The 22,062-nt window shown below is 44.3% G+C and overlaps 1 protein-coding gene across 1 annotated transcript; it reads right to left on the minus strand.

Annotated features, from left to right (window-relative positions):
• Window positions 1-3,028: 3,028 nt before the first annotated feature.
• Window positions 3,029-9,291, minus strand: PMAIP1 (phorbol-12-myristate-13-acetate-induced protein 1). Its single transcript, XM_003406274.4, has 2 exons — window positions 9,058-9,291; window positions 3,029-5,999 (listed from the first exon to the last, which is right to left on the minus strand). The coding sequence occupies exons 1-2, from the start codon at window positions 9,113-9,115 to the stop codon at window positions 5,890-5,892; spliced, it is 168 nt and encodes a 55-aa protein (XP_003406322.1). The 5' UTR covers window positions 9,116-9,291; the 3' UTR covers window positions 3,029-5,889.
• Window positions 9,292-22,062: the final 12,771 nt, after the last annotated feature.

The raw sequence follows: 22,062 nt of genomic DNA on the forward strand, positions 1-22,062 counted from the left end.
AAAGGCACAAGTTCAAATCCTGTGTGTTCAGCTCATTTGTCAATTGACGTGGGGAAAATTGCTAGTTTTCTGAGGTTGTTTCCTCCACTATAAAATAATAAGATAATCATACCTTCCAGAGAGGAGAGTGGTAAGCACTAGATGCAAAAGATTATGTTTCTAAAGTGCCTGGCACATCCTGGGTGATCAGCATTAAGTACTCATCTTGTGAGAGTTTTGTTCTTATGAATACAAACCCAAAATAGCACTAGCTAAGCCCCGGGAGTGAATACAACTCAGGTTCTCTAAAGTGAAGAAATTTTTAAAAGAGCAGCGGGATTGGGTCCTCCACATTAACAAACTTTCACAATCTCCGGGTAGAAGAGAGTCCTTCAGAATTTCCCACTCAAAAGCAGGCTGGCCCAAAGCTAGTTAAGTCAAAATAAGAAGGAAAACTCCTTTCTTTTTCCCGAGGCACCATGTAAATCAGGACGCGGGTTTTTATACGAATACATGGAAGAGGCTTCAGATGAGTACGGGCTGAGAATAGATGGCTTACCATCACCGACTTTACAGATTAAAAACAGTGGCCTCATCAAGGTAAACGCCGCCATTTCCCCTCCCAACCCCACCCCTATCCTACTGCCTCCTTCAAAGGGTTTCATTTTAGTCCAGTCTTAACTGGTTAAGATCTCCCACGGCTTTGTAAGAAAGCTAACATCTAACCCCCCGTCTTGAAGGGACAGTTAGCTCACATTTGCTAAGCGCTGATGAGGCAAATTTTCATGATGATTTAAACAGGCATATGTTACATCTATGTTACATCATTTTATGAGAAAGCCAAGATGAAGTCATTTACCCGTAGTCCCACAAAGTGCAAGTGACAAAACAATTGGCTAATTCCAAAACCAGATGCTGCAGGCAATCGTGGGGAGAGGAGCGCTGTGGTTTCGAAAATAGCTGAGTGTAAGTACGATGTTGGAAATAAGTAAGTTTCATACGCTGATCAGAGATGGTTAGCGAGAGCACGACATTTAAGAAGTCTCTTTCGGAAACGCAAGAAATATCCAGGAGGTATTTGCACATTCCATTTGGGCCCCAAACCTAACCCCAGGCACGTGCAGTTTCTAATCACAGAGAATACAGGGTACACTGACAGAGGCGTAGCGGGAGAGGTTAGAGGGAGGCATTTGTCCCCGGGCGCGAATCCAAGGAGCGCCAGACGAGGCCGGCCAGCGAATTACCCCCACCCCAGGTGACCAAGCTGGCCCGTGAGTCACAGCACCCCCCCCCCACCGCCCCTGTCGAGGAGCCCGACGGGGGAGAGGGCGCGCAAACTTAGAGATTGCCCTTGTGCGCACGTTACCCTCGCCACGCCTCTCTACACCGAGTGTGTCAATTGCGGGGGGGGGGGGCGGGGAATGGGACCCAGAGGGTTTGGTCAATAATTTACTAAGTCAAGAAATCCTAAACCTCCATCTATAACTCTTATCAACAACTTTCTCATTTTTCTTGTGTTTGGGAGATTAAGTAGTTGAATGAAGACCATGGCAGAAGAAATTATAGGTGGGTGTGAATGTTTTCACTCTGGATTTGCTTAACTGATTTCTGAGTCCTTAAAAGGGAGCCCCTTAGTGCCTGGCTAGTATTGACAAAGGTTTTGCTATTTAACCATGACCTATTACATTAGAATATTCAAGAGATTACCCGGTAGGGTGTGTCTGTCAGGTGACCCATCTATTTTCAGCTAGGTATAAGAGGTAGCCCTGACAGAGTGACTCCAGCCATTTGGGAAACCAGAATGAATGGGGAATTGTCTTTCTCAAGAAAATGCTTACAAGGCAAAGAAGTTCCCACCCAGTCTCCTTCAAGACTTAGAATCAGTATTTGGGAGAAGAATAGGAAAACAGATTTTTTTAATTTTATTTGTTTTGCTTTTAAAATCCCACTTCCCTGCTGCTTTTTTTGCAAACTCTTTAGGTCCCTCTAACACACCTGAAATGAGGTCGGGAATGGGGGGGAGCGGGGGAGTGTGGAGGCTGCTAGTACTGGGAACCTGATGGAAGAACTTAAGACCCTTCTGACATTTCCTTTTTTTTTTTTTTTTAATTCAAACCACCAGGGGTCCTTAAAGATGATCTGAATCTCCTACTGTCAGGAGAATAACTCTGGCTCAGAGAGGCTGCCTTGCTCACGGTCACACAGCTCATTAATGACCTTGAAAGGCCAGCTTCAGAACTCCATCACATCCCCAGTCCACCAGTGTATATTTAAGGTGCCAATTATCTCCTTGGTGCACTAGCCCCTTTGACCAGGGTTTGAGGAGTTTGGAGTGACTTTCACCATTTCTGTTGCAGCACTGAGGGCCCGAATTGCCTTAGGCCAGAGGAAAGTTGTGCAGGGAATCAGCAGGGAAACAGGAGCAAGGGGCAGAAGGAACTTGCTCAAAATACTTCTAACCCATTGGTGAAAGGGGAAGGAAGCCGTGATGGGGACAAAGGTGGAATTACTCAGAGCACTGGGACCTCCCAATTATCCCCTGTTGTAGGCAACAGATCTGGTCCCCATCCTTCACTTATTTATTCAAGTACTCATTCATTCCGCAAATCAATATCTGGTTCTTGCCAGGTACAGTGCTAGCACTGGAGCTTCAGAAATCCCCAAATTCCAGAACAATTGTTCTGCCATCTCTGGCAGTTGTCTCAAAAGCTCCAAAAGACAAGGAAAGCTGCAGTGCCCCAGACCCAGGTACCTGAAGACAAAACTGGAGGAGTCTTGGAAATGCTCGAACTGGTCTCCCTGCTCCTCTCTCTGAACCCTATTCGAACTCATTCTTTTACCAGAAGCTCCATCTCCAACCGAGCCAAGGTGGGTTGACACGTCCCCCACACTTTAACCTCTTACAGTCCATTTGTAATTTCCTCTTTGAGGATCCCTGTCCTGTAGCAGCCCCAACCCTTTTATCTCTACCTATGCAAAATTTTCTCTACCTCCAAGTCCCAACTTAAATACTAACCCACTCCTAAATGAAATTGACTGAATGGCAATGGTTTTGGTTTGGGGTCCTAAACTCACACCACTTTGATTTATACTTCATTCTAGAATGACTAGTCCTGGCAGTAAGGAAACTGTGTCCTGTTCAGCTCTGTGTCCTCCTCAAGAGGAATTTTATAATATTTGCACTTAAGAAAGGAGTCCAAGTTCAAGGAAAATTCATCTGCTACAAGCAGTGGTTCCCAGTCCTGGTTCCAGAGCCCTAGTTAGATACATATTTTCAAATATATAGACTATTGAGGTTGAGGCTTTCTTTTAAATATAAACTCAAGTATGTTAATTCCTAGTAGCCTTTTGTCAGTCCACAGATACAATTATGTGGGTATCTTGGAAAATTTTTGACATTAAAATATATTACTTTTAAGCAAAGGTAACATCAAGGTTTGGTTTTGGCTACCTAAAGAGGTTTATGAGCAGGGAGCTACTCTCCAAAGACCTTGAAGTCCAGCCTACAGATTGGCCGACCTTTTATGAAGCCAACCTCCCCCTCCTCTTCCTCCTGCAATACAAAGCTCCCCTCCCTCAGGGAGCTGGCACCTTTGTCATGTACCTCTTCTCCCTGGCTTCCCATCCGTCTGGTCCTCCAGCTCTCATCTCCTGCTGTGACCTTCCTCCTGTAACCTTTACTTCCTCCCCCTCGCCCCTCTTAAAGGAGGCAATTTCCATTCCACCATGTCAGCAGACTTATTTTTGAAGGCAGGGGTGGGGTGAAGGTGTGGTTCCTAGGGTGAAGCTACAAACTAGGGGTATCTTTTAGTTCTCACACTCAAACAGGGAGGCCACGAGTCAACCTACTTCTGCACATGACCTGCTGGGATGAAGCAATACTTGCTGCTCTAGATCGGGGCAGAGCAAGGGAGAAGTGTGAGGTCACCTAAAAGGAAGTGAAGGGAGCTACTCTTGCCTCAGACCAACCCTGGAGCAATCAAGTACCTTTAATTAGATCCTGGATTTCTATAGCCTACTTGAAATTAACGTAAGGCATTTGGCAGCACTCAAGATGGATGTCTGCCATTCTTTTTTTTTACTATTTCCTCTCCCAATTCAAGTGTAAATCCCTTGGCAGCAGAGACCAAGCCAAATGCCCTCATGTTCACCAGCTCCTGGCATTGACCTGATACGGTCAAAAGGTGCCTGCTGATGTAAATCAGTTCAAATATTGGGGCCAGAGAGTGAACACTTAGGAGTTTACGTGATGAAGAAATAAACAGAGGAAATATAATTTTTTAAGTTTATTGCTACTGTATCAAATTATACATACATATATAAATAGTTACAGACCATAAATACCAATATGACAATCTGCCTGTAGCCAGGAAAAAAAAATGACACCTTTTACAAGCATTAAATGAAACTGATAGCCTTATATAATACTGGAAAAAATGCTGAGGTAACTTTTCATCTAATGTGACTATAAACCCCTTGATTCTGACTCACAGCAAGCCTATAGGACACAGTAGAACTGCCCCATGGGGTTTCTCCAAGGAGTGGCTGGTGGACTCAAACTGTGAGACTTTTTGGTTAGCAGCCAAGCTCTTAACCTCTGTGCCACCAGGGCTCCAATATGACTATATCCTATATTAAGACATTTCAAGTAGTTATGAAAGCTTTGTCTGAACTAAAAAAAATACATGGTTAATTAATGTACATTCAGATTAAATTAAAAAGATTTTAGTTATAAATAGGCACAATAAATAAGATTATTCCTGATGAAATGTAATCAAATGTTATAACTTCTTAGTTGTGTATTTGGGAACTTTGTTTATAGTCTGAAACTTTAATTAAAAAAAAAAACTCATGAAATCTTTCTAGGGTTCTGCATTAACACTCTAATGCAAATGTATAGAGACATCCCTGTGTGAGCGCACACACAAATGTACACATATATTCGTGTATGTATATGTAGAATTTTCATTCTGGATGAGAAACATCTGTTCCTCTTTTTAAAAAGTACATCCCAATTATGAAAACATGATTAATTTCTTTTTTAAAAAAAATCACTTTTTATAGGCTGCACCCTGGTTAGTACAAGAGGATTTTACAGTTTAGAAACTTTAGAAAGACATTTTTTCTTTCCTTGACTTTAGAAGATTTGTCTCACTAGGTTTTAACTACACCAATGACAGTCAAATTCCTTTTCTTTTTGTCTTTATTATTCTTAGTTACACAAAATCCCCACTCTCTTATCATTAAATATTCAATCTACAAGAGTTTTACTAACACCAAGTAATGACTCTTATAAGCCTGTGGAATTTTTTCAAAAACATACTTTCCAGTTCATGCTCACAGGGATACATTCAATGAGAGGTCAATTGAACAGAAGAAATACAACATGAGTCAAAAGAAATTATCAAATGATTTTACATTTTGTAGTGGCCTACGAAATCAACATTCGCTATAACAGTCAGTGTTCTCAAAATGCAATTCTGACTACTAACAATAAAAAAAAATATATATAGCATGTATAAACCCAATATTATACAGTGTTCCCGAGTTGTCATCTAAAAGTACAGGCAAGAATTGAACATATTCCGTTTCTTCCGCCATGTCCACAGTCTTTCATCAACTCCTCTAACGTGGAAAGCACCTTCATAGGAAATACTAGAACAATTCTCTAAGCAAAAAAGAAATGTATAAGTAATTACTTCCTTATTTCAAGGATCTTCTATTCTTGCTTTCAAACAAACAAAATCCCAAAGAATGGCTTCTGGGAAACCTCCGTCTTCATTTCCAAACGTATTCAAAAAGCAAGCAAGGGCTGCTTTATGTTCCCCAGGATCACAGCTGGTGAAATTTGCACCTACGAGGGGATCTTCCATTTTAAAGGAATCTCCTCTTTCAAAGGATCTGAATCAGTCAGGTGCCTGAGCAGAAGAGCTTGCATATCACATTCAGAAGTTTCTGCCGGAAATTAATTTTGTCTCCAATTCTCCTGAGTTGAATAGCACACTCGACAACATCGCGCTCTGAAAAGGAAAGCAAAATACTGACATTAGCACTGGCAACAATCCAAACTGTACTCAACTAGAGTTAATACGCCCATCCAAGTGAGTTATTTATCTTAGCTTTATGTAAGCCTGACCTCTGAATGTAAGACATAGAAAGACCCAACACATACACACCCAGTAGCACACTGTGATTCATAAACAACAACAAAAAATAGTAGAGGTAAAAATAAAGACGGTTATTTTGAATTTTGTTTTTAGAAAGCATCCTGAATGAGGCAAATGTTACTTTGAAATATGGAAATTTAATATGTCAAACACCACAAAGAGTAACTTTAGTCTATCTTTAGCAATCCCAGGTGAGGTCATCCTTTTCTCTCTCACTTAAGGTTGGTCGGGGAACAGAAGCCAAATTCTAAACCCTTCTGTGTTGTTTTTCAAATAGAATTCATTTTTTAAATGTCAATAATTCATCGCTTAGGTTTTACCCTTAATAATAGGCCAATCTAAATTTATCCTTTTCCTCATTAAAAAAAAATCCCTTTGAATTTTTATCATAAAACTCATTAATTTTATTTCAAAATTTCTAAGTGCAAATTCTCTTAAATAATTTAAAAGTTTACATTTTACTCTAGCAAAAATTTCTTCCTACAAGCCCAATCTGTACCAATCCATTGCCTTTATGGAGACGACTGAAGCAGAAAACAAGTAATGTTAAATTTCTATTAAGTTCCCTGCTTTTTAGAATTGAGATACTGTAGTTAACTGAATATTAATTTAAGAAAAAGAATACTTAGACCTAATTTCCAAGTAAATTCATAAGTAAATGAAATTAATTCTAAATCTATACTAAGGATAATTTTAATTTTCTCTGATATTTCAAAGAGCAACTCAGGGTCTTTTAGTCCACTTGAAAATAATGATTATGAACATTAAAAATCTCTGACTACAAATCGTGAAAAACAAAAAAACCCGTTGCTGTCCAGTCAGTTACCACTCATAGCGACCCAGGACAGAGTAGAACTGCCCCATAGGATTTTCAAGGAGTGCCTGGCAGATTACAACTGCCGACCTTTTGGTTAGAAGCTCCAGCTCTTAAGTAGTGGCTGGGCTCAAAATAAATGAAAACTGTAAATATACAGTAAAACAGGTTTTTAAACCTCCATTTTAATCAATTTCTCTCCAAGAGCTGGCAAAATCCTTCCTTACCCCTGTTCAAACCAAACCCGTTGCCGGCAAGTCCATTCCGACCCCTACACTGTGTAGGAAGAAGCTCATAGCCACCCTATAGGGCAGAATAGAGCTGCCCCATAGGGTTTCCAAGGAGCGGCTGGTGGATTTGAACTGATGACGTTTGGGTTAGCAGCTGCGCTCTTAACCACTGCCCCATCAGGACTCCTGACCCTTTTAGAAAGTAATTTTTGGAGAACTAATAGCTCTCAAGAGTCCTGGTGCTGCAGTGGCTAAGAACTTGGCTGCTAACCAAACGCTGTCAGTTCGAATTCACCAGCCGCTCCTTGGAAACTCCATGGCGGCAGCTCTACCCTGTCCTATAGGGTCGCTATGAGTCAGAATCGACTCCACAGCAATGGGCTCGGGTTTTTGTTTTTTAATAGATCTTTTAAGATGCCATTCTTTATAGACTATAGGGTCGGGTTTACTCCAAACATTTTGAAAAGAATTTACAAAGAAAAGTTTACTTTTCAGTGAGTGGGATATTAGCATCAGAACCGACTTGATGGCAACTGACAAGATATCATTCAGCATAATATTCTGGGAGCCCTGAATTCTAAGAGCAAAAATGATTCCTTTCACCAAAAAAAGAAAATAGCTCCTAGTTATTTCTTTAACTTTTTTATTATAGTTGCACACCTGTAAATGTACTAATATCTAATCAAGTTTAAGAGGGACTTCCTGCTGTTCCTTGTTCCCGCGAACTAAGTAGATGGAGCCTGGGAGGGCTACGCACAGGTTCCCGGCAAATCTTTAAGGAACACGGTCAGAACTTTGAACTTCACAAGAAGTCGTCAAAGCTTTTTTCACCCCAAGCCAAGATCCAGAAAGGGCGGCCTGGTTGCACACAGCCATCTCCACGTTCACAAAGCACCCCCACTTCCTCTGCCGCCCCAACGGCTTTATAAAACGAAACTAAGAGGTGTCTATTAGCCTTCTGATGCAACAGCAGTAGGACCTACACGGATTTCAAGCCCAGAGGCCTAGGGCCCTTCCTCGCTACTGCCCCTTACTGATGGCTGCCTTCTTTGATAAGATTTATGAAAGGATGGGGGGGCGGTGACTTAAAAAGTCACCTGATGGAGATCTGTGTGCGGGGGATGGAGCGAGGAACGGATGGATGGGTGGAAAAGGCTTGGGGACCAACCTCTACTCATCTATCTAGCGCCACCCCCACCCCCGCTGCAATTAATATGGACCATTTAAGAGGTACACTCTTAAGCTTCGAAGAAAGAAAACTTTCTAGGTCCCTAAATGTCGAGGTTCTTGCGGGGTCCCTATAAACCCTCAATTAGCCCTGTGTGGAGAAGCCGAGGCAGTAACAAGCTTTAAGTACCGCGTAGTGGGTTTTTGGTAACAGAGCAGAGACCGTCAGAGGACCACGACTCGGGAGGGAAAGGCCTGTCGCGGGCAGCGCTGGGGTGCAGGCTCCGAAGGGGGGCCCGCTCCCACCCCACCTGCCATGACAGTGACTTTCTGCTCACTGCAGCCGCCTGCACTTGCACTTTTTTGTCCCACGGCCCCAGCGCAGGGCAATCGGCTTGTGTGTGTGTAGGAAGGGGGAAGACAGGGGAGCTTTCTGTCCCGTCTGAAACGTAGCTACATCCCAATACCAAGCAAAGCTTCCTCCCAGGCCGCCTCCACGGTCCTGGGAAAGCCCCGCAAGGGCTTCCTGGCGGCATCGCAGGCGGGCAGACCTGGCCGGACCTGGAACCGCATGCAGTCTGGGCCCGAGCCCCATCCCCGCCGGCCCGAGCCCCGACCCTGCCCGCCCGCCCGAGACCGCCACCCCGGCCCGCCTGGTCCCCCCGGCCTGCCTGGTCCCCCCGGCCCGGCTGTTGAGTACCTGCCGGGGTCCCGGCAGGGCCGGGCTGCGCGCTCTTGCGTGCCTTCTTCCCCGGCATCTCGGTCAGCAGCCGTTCGCAGCTCTGCGGCGAACCCGCGAGCACAGTCCCCAAGCGAGTTCCCAGGGCTCTGACTGCAGGATGCGGGCGGAGCGCGGGGAGTACACTGCACCAGGCGGGAGACAGGCGGAGGTGTGACCGAACTCTGTACGCGCTCGGACACTCTGAGGTCCCCCCGCCCCCCCGCGCGCTGCACTTAAAGGGACTTCCCGGTGACGTAGGGAAACTTAACGCCCGCACCGCCCCCTCTCCGCCAGCCAGGACGTCGCTGTGGGAGGAGCGCGTCCCGGCCAGGACCGCGGGAAACTCAGCTGCGCGGCTGGCGCAGAGCGCGGACCTGCAGCGGCGCCGACTCCGGGCCCCGCTCCGCACCCGCGGTGGCGCCGCACCCCGGACACCGACCCCCGGCCGCGCTCCCGTCCCGCAGCGGGGCGCTGGGCGGGCCAGGCGGCGGCCGTCTAGGGCGCCTGCAGCGCCTTCCGAGTGCGGAAGACTGTGGCGACACCTTTCCCCAGCCCCTAAATCACTTCCTGAAATGACTGGGAGAGGAGACGCGGTAAAACAAAATAAAACTATTGCCATCGAGTCGATTCCGACTCACAGCGACCCTATAGGACAGAGTAGAACTGCCCCATACGGTTTCCAGGGAGCGCCTGGTGGATTCAAACTGCCGACCTTTTGGTTAGCAGACATGGCTCTTCACCACTGCGCCACCAAGGTTTCCGGAGACGCCGTAGGGACAGAGAATTTGCAACAACCGGTCGTAGAGCAGGCTGCGGTTGTAGCGTGGTTTTAAGAATTGCAAGAGAAGAAAGGTTTTCCTGGCAGGAAAGGTAGGGTGGGGGAAAGTACTTGCCTTGTCCTTATCATAAATAAGCAATTAGAGATATCTGTAAACAATCCCCGGAAAGAGTTCAGGAAAGAAAGGTTTTCACACTAAGAGAGCCGGGCTAGCTCCAGCGAAGTGACAAGCACAGACCTTTAATAACAGAAAAGGGGTGTGTGTGTGTGTGTGTGTGTGTAAGGGGGATTGGTTTTCACCCGGGTTAGATCTGTGATTTTAGAAGTAGAGCATATTCGACTCAAAAGATCAGATAGGAACCTTAGAGAGCTGTGAGTTATGTTAATGGGAGGAACAACTCAGAGGAGGGTGCGAATGGTTGCTCAACTTGAATGTAATCAGTGTCACTGAATTGTACACAGAAATTGCTGGATTGGTATACGTTTAGCTGTGTATATTCTCACAACAACGAATAATTTTTTTTTTTTTTTAAAGTAGAGCATGTTCCGTTTGGATACACAAAAAAGGATGGGTGATAATACGGAGAAACCTCAGGTGCATGAAAAGAGGAATGAGATATCTGGGACTATGAAATCTTTTGCACAATGTTTGATGCTTCAGTCATGCCATTGTTATGAAGAGAAGAGAAATTAGGAATAGTTAGAAGGTATTGAGGACCATTTCTTACTAAGGGGCCTCACAACACCCCTAGGAAGCAGGTATTAAGATCATGGCCACTTTACAGGTGTGGAATCTGAGGGTTATAGAGCTTAAGTTGCCCAAGTCTGCGTAGGGAGAGGGCAGTGCCAGGACCTGAACCCAGGCTGGCCCGCCTGGAGCCAGAGCTCTTAGCCTTTACAGCCAGCAATCGCAGTTTCTTAGAAAACGAGTGTTCATGATTTATCTGCACCGCTTAATGCAGAGGTTGCACACTGGCTGCTGAGAATTTTGTGGCTCCCCAGAAGTGTTTGGTTTGGCTCATAATATTTGCCTGCAAAGTGTCTTGTGAAAATTTGAATTGATTACCAGTATTTAAAAATTGAGAAATTAATAAAAGCCAGGTTTGGGCATGTTATCAGGAAGGCCCAATCCCTGGAGAAGGACATCGTACTTGGTAAAGTAGAACCCGTTGGCATCGAGTCAGTTCTTACTCCTAGCCACCCTATAGGACAGAGTAGAAGTGCCCCATCCGGTTTTCAAGGAGTGGCTGGTAGATTCAAACTGCCGACCTTTTGGTTAGCAGCCAAGCACTTAAACGCTGCACCACCAGTGCTCCATTAACCACTAGAGGGTCAGTAAAAAAGAAAAAGACCCCAACAAGATGGACTGACACAGTAGCTGCAACAATGGGCTCAAACATTCCTGCTATTGTGAGAATGGCACAGGACACAGCAACGTTTCATTGTTATGTACGGTCATACCAACTCGATGGCATCTAACAGCATTAGAAAATCAGAAGCTCTGACAACCTTGGGTTCTGTTCCAAAAGTGGAAAATAGACTGAAAGTGTGGCCGCAGGCCGGTCCTTCGGAGGAGTAGTAGGCGCTCCTGTTTACCACACTCCCTGCTCTGTTTGCTTTAGTGCTTTACGCTATCTGGCCCCTGTAGGCATTTGAGTTTGCTTATTTATCTTAAATCAGTCAATCAACACAAACCAGCAAGCATTTTATTTATGGTGTCGTCCTGCAGAGGGTGCAGATGAAGCTATAAGCATAACACAAAGCTACCCTTGAATTTAAACAGCTTAGTTTTGAGGCTGATGTTGGGTGCTTTTGAGTGTGGCAAACAGATCAGGATCGGAGCAGACGGAATTCAGGAGTCGCCACCACAGGACCCAGCTGGAAGAGGGAAGATGCTGCCTGGAAATGTTACCGCAAACCTGAGATCCCAAAGGCAGTGTGGCCCCCTCAAGGCTAGTTTTTACATACTTAACATAGACATTAACTCCTGCATTGAATAAATTGGTAAACTTCTGTTCAAATTATGCACCCTGAAATGCAGTGAATAGAATCAGCATAAGAAAAGTGTAGTATAACAGTGTTTACCTACCAAGGGTCTGTCAGTCCTGCCCTCTGGCATTGTCATTATAAAAGGTCATTGGTCATGTGACCCATAAAAAAACCAAACCTATTGCCCTCCAGTTGATTCCAACTCACACTGGGCTCTATAGGAGAAAGTAGAACTGCCCCGTAGGGTTTCCAAGGAGCAGCTGGTGGATTCAAACTGCAGACCTTTTGGTTAGCAGCCTAAGCTCTTCACCGCTACGCCACCAGGGCTCCTATGTAACCCATAAAAAAAAATAATAATAAGGGAAATAAATCTTAGGCAAGTCTGTAGAGTCTGCAGTCTATTTGGTTGTTGCTGTTGTGGGATGCCGTCAAGTCGATTCCGACCCATAGGAACCCCATGTAACAGTTTAGAACTGTCTCATAGGGTTTTCTGGGCTGTAATCTTTACAGAAGCAGATTGCCAGGTCTTTCTGCCTCAAGCTGCTGTGTGGGTTCACACTGCCAACCTTTCATTTAACAGCCAAGCACTAACTCGCTGGGAAGAAAAGGGAGGAGAGAGATAGGGGAAGGTAGACTTCAGGGCTGGATCAAAACGAAGTGGATTATGAAGGACTTTTTATGCCTTTAGATTTGATATGAGCCATAAACTCTTTCAGATCTGATCTAACATTCTATAAGGGAATGTAGTGAGAGTCGGGAGAAGCTGAGTGTGAAAAACCACTGTCGAATGTATACCTTTCTGCAAAGGTGGTGTATCATTTAATGTTGGACTTGAACGACATATAAACATATTGGAATATTTAGTCCATCCAGGCTGACAAGGAAACCCTGGTGGTGTAGTGGTTAAATGCTATGGCTGCGAGCCAAAATGGTCGGCAGTTCGAATTGCCAGGTGCTCCTTGGAAACTCTATGGGGCAGTTCTACTCTGTCCTGTGGGGTCGCTACTAGTCAAAATCGACTTGATGGCAGTGGGTTTGGGTCTGGGAGGCTGACAAACAGCAATGATTGTGAGGATAGCACAGGACCCAGCAGCGTTTCATTCTATTGTACACGGGGTCGCTGTGAATCGGAACCTACTCACCCAGCGACAGGCTGAGAAAATAATGAAGATTTACCACGAAGCAGGAGATCCCCTACTATCTTCTTAAAAAAAAAAAAATTTGTTTTTAAATATAGGACTGATGAGGATGATAATTTTAAAACTATTAACAGATAATCAGTTTTTACGAATTTACTAAGTTCAAAAATGACTGTGACAATCTGGCCACTTGTGTGCTGTCATTTAGAGCTAAAAATATAGTGAAACAAACAAGCATAAGTAATAAAGGGGTCATTTATATGTTTCTTGGAGAAAATGGGATTTGACAGGAAACAAGGATATGCGATGAGTGAGGGGGTGTCCTGAAGAAGCCTGTCATGAAAGGTACAGGCTGTAGATCTGATTAGGTTTATGCTGATAGAAGGGGATGTGGTTTTTTCCTGTGTAGTGTGTTTGTGAACATGAGATGAGGCTGAAGCATTGATCAATTAAATCTCTATTTACTTGAAGACAGACATCGGGCTAATCTCTGGGGAGACAGTGTTCCCAGCCCCCAGGGAACCTGCAGTGAAGAGATTAGTACTTTACAGATTTGACGGTGCATAAGAATCACTTGGGTATCTTGTTAAAATGCGCATCTGATCCTGGAGGGCCAGCTGGGGCCTGAGATTCTACTTCTCTAACAAGCTCTGCAAGGCTGATGATTCTGGCCTGTGGACATCACTTTGAAGAGCAAGGCTGGAGGGGGAGGCAGATACGTAAACTCTCAAGTACAAGTAAGATGCACTGGCAGTGCTGTGATGGGGGAACTATGGTGGACTATGACAGTGCCTGGAAGGGCAACCCTCAGGAAGGGCAGGTACATAGAGACCCGAGGACCAAATAGAAGTTGGTAAGCCATGAGGCCAAGAGAGAAGTATATTCTCGGCAGATAATGAAGAGCAGTGTGAGACAGGTAGTGTTGAGACATGAGTGAGGAGAGAAGCTACTTGAAGGTTTTGGATATTATCTTGGGGGCAATGGAGGGCCCATCGAAGGTGGTTCTAGAAAGCTCACTCTGGCTTTAGCGTGACTAGATTACCCATTGCCCTTGAGACGATTCTAACTCATAGGGCAGAGAAAACTGTCCCACAGGGTTTCCAAGCAGGATGTCACATCTTTCTCCCTTGGAGCTGCTGGTGTCTTCGAACCATTGACCTTTAGGTTAGCAGCCAGGCACTTAATCACTGCACCACCAGGACTCCTTGTGGCTAGATTAGTAGGGCTAAGATCTGAGACACAATGATTTGTTATGGATGACTCATTTCAAGGTCTATCCTGAAGTACAACATTGTTAGTAATGGGATTAATATCCATACACCTATAAGGAAAACCAGTTAATAAGACTATTATTCAAATTTATGTGCCAACCACTATTGCCAAAGATGAGAAAATAGAAGATTTTTACCTACTTCTGCAGTCTAAAATTGATCAAATATGCAATCAAGATGCATTGATAATTACGGATGATTCGATTGCAAAAATTGGAAACCAAGAAGAAGGATCAGTAGTTTCTATTACTAAGGCAATATTTTCGAACTACTAATCCTTCTCTGTTTCCAACTTTCACATTCCAATCACCAGAAAATAACACATGTTGCAGAGAATGTGGAGAAATTGGAACACTTCCATATTGCTGGTGGGAGGTGGGAATGCAAAATGGTGCAGCCATTGTGGAAAACAGTGTGGTGGCTGCTCAAAAAACTAAAACTGGAACTACCACATGACCCAGCAATTCCGCTCCTAGGTATATACCCAAAAGAGATGAAAGCGGAGACTCAAGCAGACTTGTGTACTGTCTTCATTGTAGCCAAAAGGTAGAAGTAACCTAAATGCTCATCTACAAATGAATGGATAAACAAAATGTGGTACCTACAGACGATGGAATACTACTCAGTCCATAGGAGAAATTAAGTCTTGATGTTGTTGTTAGGAGCCATTATGTCAGTTCCAACTCATGGTGACTCTATGTACAATAGAATGAAACACTGCCCAGTCCTGTGCCATCCTCACAATCATTGCTATGTTTGAGTCTTGATACATGCTACAATATAGATGGAGCTGGAAGACATTATGCTGAGTGAAATAAGTCAATCACAAAAGAGCAAATATTGTCTGACCTCAGTTATGTAAAAAGACAAGAAAGGGAAAATATATAGGGAACAAAGTTTATTAGTGGTTACCATGGATGGGAGAGGGGAAAAGGGAGAGTTAACAGTGATGGAAATATCATATCGATTAAGGGTAGGGTTGCACAGCCCATTACTGTAATTGCTGTCAATAAGTTTTACACCTGTAAAATGTTGAACTGACAAAAGTTGTGTGATAGGTATATTTACAATGACAAAAATAAAAAGTAGCTGCTGAGGCTGCCTATGTACAACCAAAAATCTCATGGGATTTGGTATCTTGGTTTAGAGATTTAGGGTCATGGTTTCATGGGACATCTCAGTTAATTGACCAAATAACATGTTTCTTGCTTCTGCCCTACCTCCAAGTTTGATGTGTAATGCCTGGGGCCTTAAAAACTTGCAGACAGCCATCCAAGACACCATAATTGATTTCTGTTCATCTGGAACAACAGAGGAAGAAGGAGAGCCAGGAATAAACCCAAAAACCAAACCCGTTGCCCTCGATTCAATTCTGACTCATAGCGACGGTATACGACAGAGTAGAACTGTCCAACAGAGTTTCCAAGGAGCGCCAGGTGGATTTGAACTGCCCACCTTTTGGTTAGCAGTGGTAGCACTTAAACACTACGCCACCAGGGTTCCTGAGCCAGGAATAGGAGGAGGATATGGTATTTGTGGCTAATTGCCTCCACGAACCACTGCCTCCTCTGCCATGAGACCAGAAGAACTGGATGATGCCCAGCTATCATTACTGAACATTTTGATCAAAGATTGCATAGAAGAATCCAGATCAAAAGGGAGGAAATGCAGAATAGAAATTCAAATTCTCATTGAAGACTTCCTGGAGCCATGAAGATTGGATGAACCCAGGAAACTATTGCCCTGGGATAATCTTTGAACCTTAATCCAAAAATATCCTGTGAAGCCTTCTTAAAACCAAACAAAAGTTTAGCTTAACTAGGAAAAAGTGTCTGCCTTAAGCATTAGACTCTTTTAAGAACTATTTATATGGGATCCAACTGACAACAGAAACTGCAAAGATTAGATAGGAACCAGTGGACTTATGTTAATGGGGGAGGAACAAGTCAGAAAAGGAGGGTGAAAATGTTTGCACAACTTGAAGAATGTAATCAATGTCACTAAATTGTACATGTAGAAAACTTGATTTGGTATATGTTTTGTTGCATATATTCTCAGCAACAACAACAAAATAAATAAAATTTTATATATATGTATACATAAAATTAAAGCTGATGCCTTGCTCATCCTAAATACACAAGCCCTGGCTGGGAAAACCTGTGAGCCACGGCATTCAAGTGCAAGCATGGCAGGCCAAATGTCAACCAGAACTCAGTGAGTATAAACAGGACCATTTAGTTGAGGTCCTCAGAGAAAGGAAAGAGGCATCAGGAGGGAAAAGGAAACTGAAAGAAAAAGAGGAAATGAATCACTTTCTGAGCCTGAGACCTCAAGCTCACACAAACACAGGGCTGGGAAGTAGATCAGCCCATTCATCAGTAGGTAACTTTTTTTTGAGCTATGCCTTGGGAACCATGCAAGACCAAGTGTCCACATTTATCTCACAAAATAAAATGCTGGCAGGAAAGGAGAGCAGGATGTCAAACCGTTGTTGGGAAGCATGTTCATTGTCTCTCAAGGGCTTAAGAATTGTCTGTTGTCACTGAATTGTGCATGTAGAAACTGTTGGATTAGTGTATGTTTTGCTGTGTATATCCTCAACAAAAACGGAATGCAATGAAATAAATTATATTTTTAAAAATCATCTATATGACTCCAAAGAGTCAACAATTACTTCAAAGCAAAGATGAGAAATCAAGGTGATAGGGAAACTCGATTAATGGAAACGGAACAACCAGAATGGAAATAATGAGAATGTTGAAACGTGAAGAATGTAACCAATGTCACTGAACAATTTGTATAGAAATTGTTGAATGGGAACTAATTCCCTATGTAAACGTTCACTGAAAACTCAATAAAATGTTATTTAAAAAAAAAAAATTGTGTGTGTAGCTCAGCACCAAAGGAGACTGCAGCTCAGGCCCTAGGCAAGCTGTGGTTACATGAGGCAGATAGGCCCACAATCAAAGCTCTGCCAGTCTCCGTGCTGTGCTGTCAGACACTAACTTTGTTTCCGTTCCACAGGAACAATGCCAAGTCTTAGAGTCAGAAATCCTGGGTTTACTCCCAGCCCTACCACTGAAAACCCAACTTCTTCTTAGGCAAAGGATTTACTTCTCTGAGGCCCACTTAACCTGTAAGTTAAATGGTAGTTGTAACCCTGTTGTTGGGTGCCATTGAGTTGATTCTGACTCATAGTGACCCTATAGGACAGAGTAGAACTGTCCCATAGGGTTTCCAAAGCTGTAATCTTTATGAAAAAGCCCTGAACGCAGTGGTTAAGTGCTCGACTGCTAACCAAAAGGTCGGTGTTTTTAACCCACCAGCCACTCCGCAGAAAGATGTGACGGTCTGTTTCCATAAATTATAGTTTTGGAACCCTGTGAGGCAGTTCCGCTCTGTCCTATAGGGTCACTATGAGTCAGAATCAACTCGACAGCCATGGGTTTGGTGTTTGGCATCTTGCCAGGAGCAGATCGCTGGGTCTTTCTCCAGCAGGGTGGCTCAATGGGTTCAAACAGCCAACCTTTCGCTTAGAGGCTTAAGCATGACTAAATAAGTGAGATAGTAGATATAAAAGTGGGTTGTAAACTGCAGAGTAATGTAGACATATGGTTTATTTGTATCATTAGGCAGTAATCCAATCAATTAGGATGTGGCTATAAAGCTGTCTCTGGGAGGTGCAAAAGGCTAACGCAGTCCACTGCTAAGTGAAAGGTTGGCGGTTCGAGCCCACCCAGGGGCACCTCAGAATAAAGACCTGGCGATCTACTTCCAAAAAATCAGCCACTGAAAACCTTATGGAGCACAATTCTACTCTGACACACATGGGGTCACCAGGAATAGGGAGTCCACTCAACAGCAAGTGGTTTTAAATCTCCTCCGTTCTAACTTCCACTCCCTAAATTAAACTAATTCATCACAGTGTGCAAATGGCTGATGGTTTATTACCATTCCCAGAGGGGGCTGCACAGTATTGTAAAAAGATAACATTCCACATTAATCCCTATTAATGGCGATCTGGCAGTAAGGTAAGTGAAAACAGTGGGACTGATGAGAAAGAATTGCGGGCAAGGGCCTGAGGTTAGCCCTGTGATTCCAATCTCCTAACGGTCCCTGCTTTCCTCAGCTTTTCCCCTCCCCCCCGTTTCACCCCAGATCTCAAAAACACCAAGATATTTCACCTTTTTCTTCCTGCCTCCCACAGTAAGGATGGCCATGGGGGCCCCTGTGGTTTCCATGTTAGAGAGAGGTAAATTGAGCCTCAGGAAGAAGGAGGCCTGTCTGAGGCATATGGCCCTTGTGAGGGTTGGTTTCTAGAAACCCCAAGATTTCTAGTTTCTGGTTCCAAGCATGGGTTTTAGCCAGCGGCCAGACACTGTGGTTTTTCCAGATGGGGCAGTAGTCATCTCTTGCCAAGCCTCCAGTTATTCATCTTGTTATCATTCTGGAACTCGAAGTGTCCCACCAGGAAAATTAGTGTCTGGGCAGTGGGGACAAAGGTTGGCTCAGAAGAACAAACAAAGAGAGGAAGCCCTTGGTAGTAATAGCAACATGGGTTAGCTGGCAGGAAGCAGAGCTTGCTGGGTTTCCAGGGTGGCTCTATCCACAGCCTTTTCTGTAGTCGTTTTCATCCAGGTGTTATAAAGTCTGTAGCAGTAAGCAGGGGCCCCTTTGTACCCCTGTTGTTACGTACAACACACGCAGGCATCTCTCTCTCTCCTCTCACTCCCTCATTTGTTCTCTCTAATCTGAGTCCTCCAGAACTCTGGCCCAGGGCTCAGCACTCTGCCCAGCTGATGCTGGCTCCTGATGAAAGCGAGGGTACATTTTGTCTCTTCAGATGGCTCCACCCTTGCTTTTTCCTTTGGCTATCATTTTCCTCCTGGCAGCTGGGCTTCGAGGTGGCCTTCTTTGATGGCTGGGTGTAACTAACCCTGAGGGATGCTGCTGTCTGGCCTGGCCAAGGCTCCTGTACTGGCACTCCCCACATTGAAGAGACAATTCAGTGACTTTGGTCATTGTTTCCTCAGCCAGAGCTGTTCTTTCATCTCAGCCTCAGAACCAGCCTCCCTGCCCTGAAGGTTTATGGCCTGGGGAGTCTATTTAAATAAAGAGCTTTCCAAGGCAAAATTTGTAGGGTCCTGCCTCTTCAGGGTCCTTTTAGTCAGAATCAGCTTGATGGCAATGGGCTTGGGCTTGGCCTCTTCTGTGGAGGAGCCATGGTAGAGTGATTAAGTGCTCAGCTGCTAATCAAAAGGCCAGTGGTTTGAACTCACCTGGCGGCTCCACAGGAAAAAAGACCTGGCAATCTGCTCCCGTAAAGATTAAAAAAATAAAAACAGACTAGGAAATCCTATGGGGCAGCTCTACTCTGCCATATAGGGTCACTATGAGTCAGAATCGAATTGACAACACACAACAACAACCTCGTTAGTGGGAACAGTGGTGATTCAAGTGGTAGGATTTTTGTCCACCACACAGGAGACCCGGGTTTGATTTACAGACCATTTGCTTCATGCACAGCCATCACTCATTGGTGGAGGCTTGCATGTTGCTATGATGTTGAACAGGTTTCAGCAGAACTTAAAGACTAAGACGGACTAGGAAGAAAGGCCTAGTGATCTACTTCCAAAATATCAACCAATGAAAATTAGGGATCACAGCAGTCCAATCCCATTGTGCATGGGGTCCCCATGAGCTGAGGGCTGACTCACAGCAGGTAACAGCAACAACCTCGTTAGCAGAACCCCTCTCTTCTTTTCCTAGGCTCCACATTTCACAGGATTCAGGCAATCTCCAGTGGGACCACAGTTAGTACACTTGCATAATAGAAATCCAAGAAAGAAGGGGAAAATTCAGGCATCACAGAGATTCTTCAGTGTCATTGTGACTTGGGAAAAAATTGCACTTCTTCCTCAATTTTTTTTAGTAAGGAAAAGTCCCACACATAGAATGTATTTACCTTTCTTCACAGAGCTTGCCTTATAAATTTTTGCCTCCAGAGCAAAACTAAACTCTGTAGTTCAGGGCTATGTCACTCATCCCACCAGCCTTGCTACTTACCAGGAGATACAGGCACCAGGAACATCTCCATCTCCTGGAACTTGCTGGAAATGCAGAATCTCGGCCCCCGCAGCCCATCCCGTGTGTCTGAATCTGCATTTTAACAAGATTCCCAGGTGATTTGGGAGCACTTTACAGTCTGAGAAGTGCCTCCTAGCCTCTCTCATTGTTAACTTTTTTGACTAGCACCACCCAGTCTCTGAGAACCCACATGACATGTCTGAGTCCACCACAGGATGACAACAGAGCAATTGGAAACAAGATAGGGCATTATTATTGCCATTCGGTCAGTAGTTAAAAAAAACAAAAACGCCTCTGACGCCTGTTGGAATGCATAAAAGTTGTATTTTCTTATCCTTATTTAGAAACTCTGGTGGCATAGTGGTTAAGACCTATGGCTGCTAACCAAACTGCTAAGGTCAGAAGTTCAAATCCCCAGGTGCCCTTTGGAAACCCTAGGGGGCAGTTCTACTTTGTTCTGTAGGGTCACTATGAGTCAGAATCGACTCACCAGCAGTGGTTTTGGTTTCCTTATTTGACATTTTTGAAGTCTTATTTGTGAACTGTATACTTTGGACATGTCATAAGGAAGAACCAGTCCCTGGAGAAGGACATCATGCTCAGTAAGGTAGAGGGCCATCGAAGAAAAGGAAGACCCTCAGCAAGATGGATTAAAACAGTGGCTACAACAATGGGCTCAAACATAACAACAACTATGAGGATGGCACAGGACCAGGCAGTGTTTCCTTCTGTTGCACATAGGGTCACTATGAGCCAGAACTGACTTGATAGCACCTAACAACAACATTTGTGAAAGGAAGATGTTGAATTTGTTTTATTTCTCTCAGTTTTGTGTAGCAAGCATTCCTTGTACCAATTTTTTAATGTAATTTTTACTGTGCTTTAAGTGAAAGTTTACAAATCAAGTCAGTCTCTCACACAAAAACCCATATATACCTTGCTACACACTCCCAATTACTCTCCCCCTAATGAGACAGCCCACTCTCTCCCTCCACTCTCTCTTTTCGTGTCCATTTCGCCAGCTTCTAACCCCCTCCACCCTCTCATCTCCCCTTCAGGAAGGAGATGCCAACATAGTCTCAAGTGTCCACCTGATCCAATCCATGTCTGAAGAGTTGGCTTTGGGAATGGTTCCTGTCCTGGGCCAACAGAAGGTCTGGGGGCCATGACCACCAGGGTCCTTCTAGTCTCAGTCAGACCATTAAGTCTGGTCTTATGAGAATTTGGGGCCTGCATCCCACTGCTCTCCTGCTCCCTCAGGGGTTCTCTGTTGTGTTCCCTGTCAGGGCAGTCATCAGTTGTAGCCGGGCACCATCTAGTTCTTCTGGTCTCAGGATGATGTAGTCTCTGGTTCATGTGGCCCTTTCTGTCTCTTGGGCTCGTAATCACCTTGTGTCCTTGGTGTTCTTCATTCTCCTTTGATCCAGGTGGGTTGAGACCAATTGATGCATCTTAGATGGCTGCTTGTTAGCATTTAAGACCCCAGACGCTACTCTTCAAAGTGGGATGCAGAATGTTTTCTTAATAGTTTTATGACGCCAATTGACTTAGATGTCCCCTGAAACCATGGTCCCCAGACCCCTGCCCCTGCTACGCTGGCCTTCGAAGCATTCAGTTTGTTTAGGAAATTTCTTTGCTTTTGGATTAGTTCAATTGTACTGACCTCCCATGTATTGTGTGCTGTCTTTCCCTTCACCTAAAGTAGTTCTTATCTACTATC

Source organism: Loxodonta africana, chromosome 11 (genome assembly GCF_030014295.1).
Source record: "Loxodonta africana isolate mLoxAfr1 chromosome 11, mLoxAfr1.hap2, whole genome shotgun sequence".
Taxonomy (NCBI): domain Eukaryota; kingdom Metazoa; phylum Chordata; class Mammalia; order Proboscidea; family Elephantidae; genus Loxodonta; species Loxodonta africana.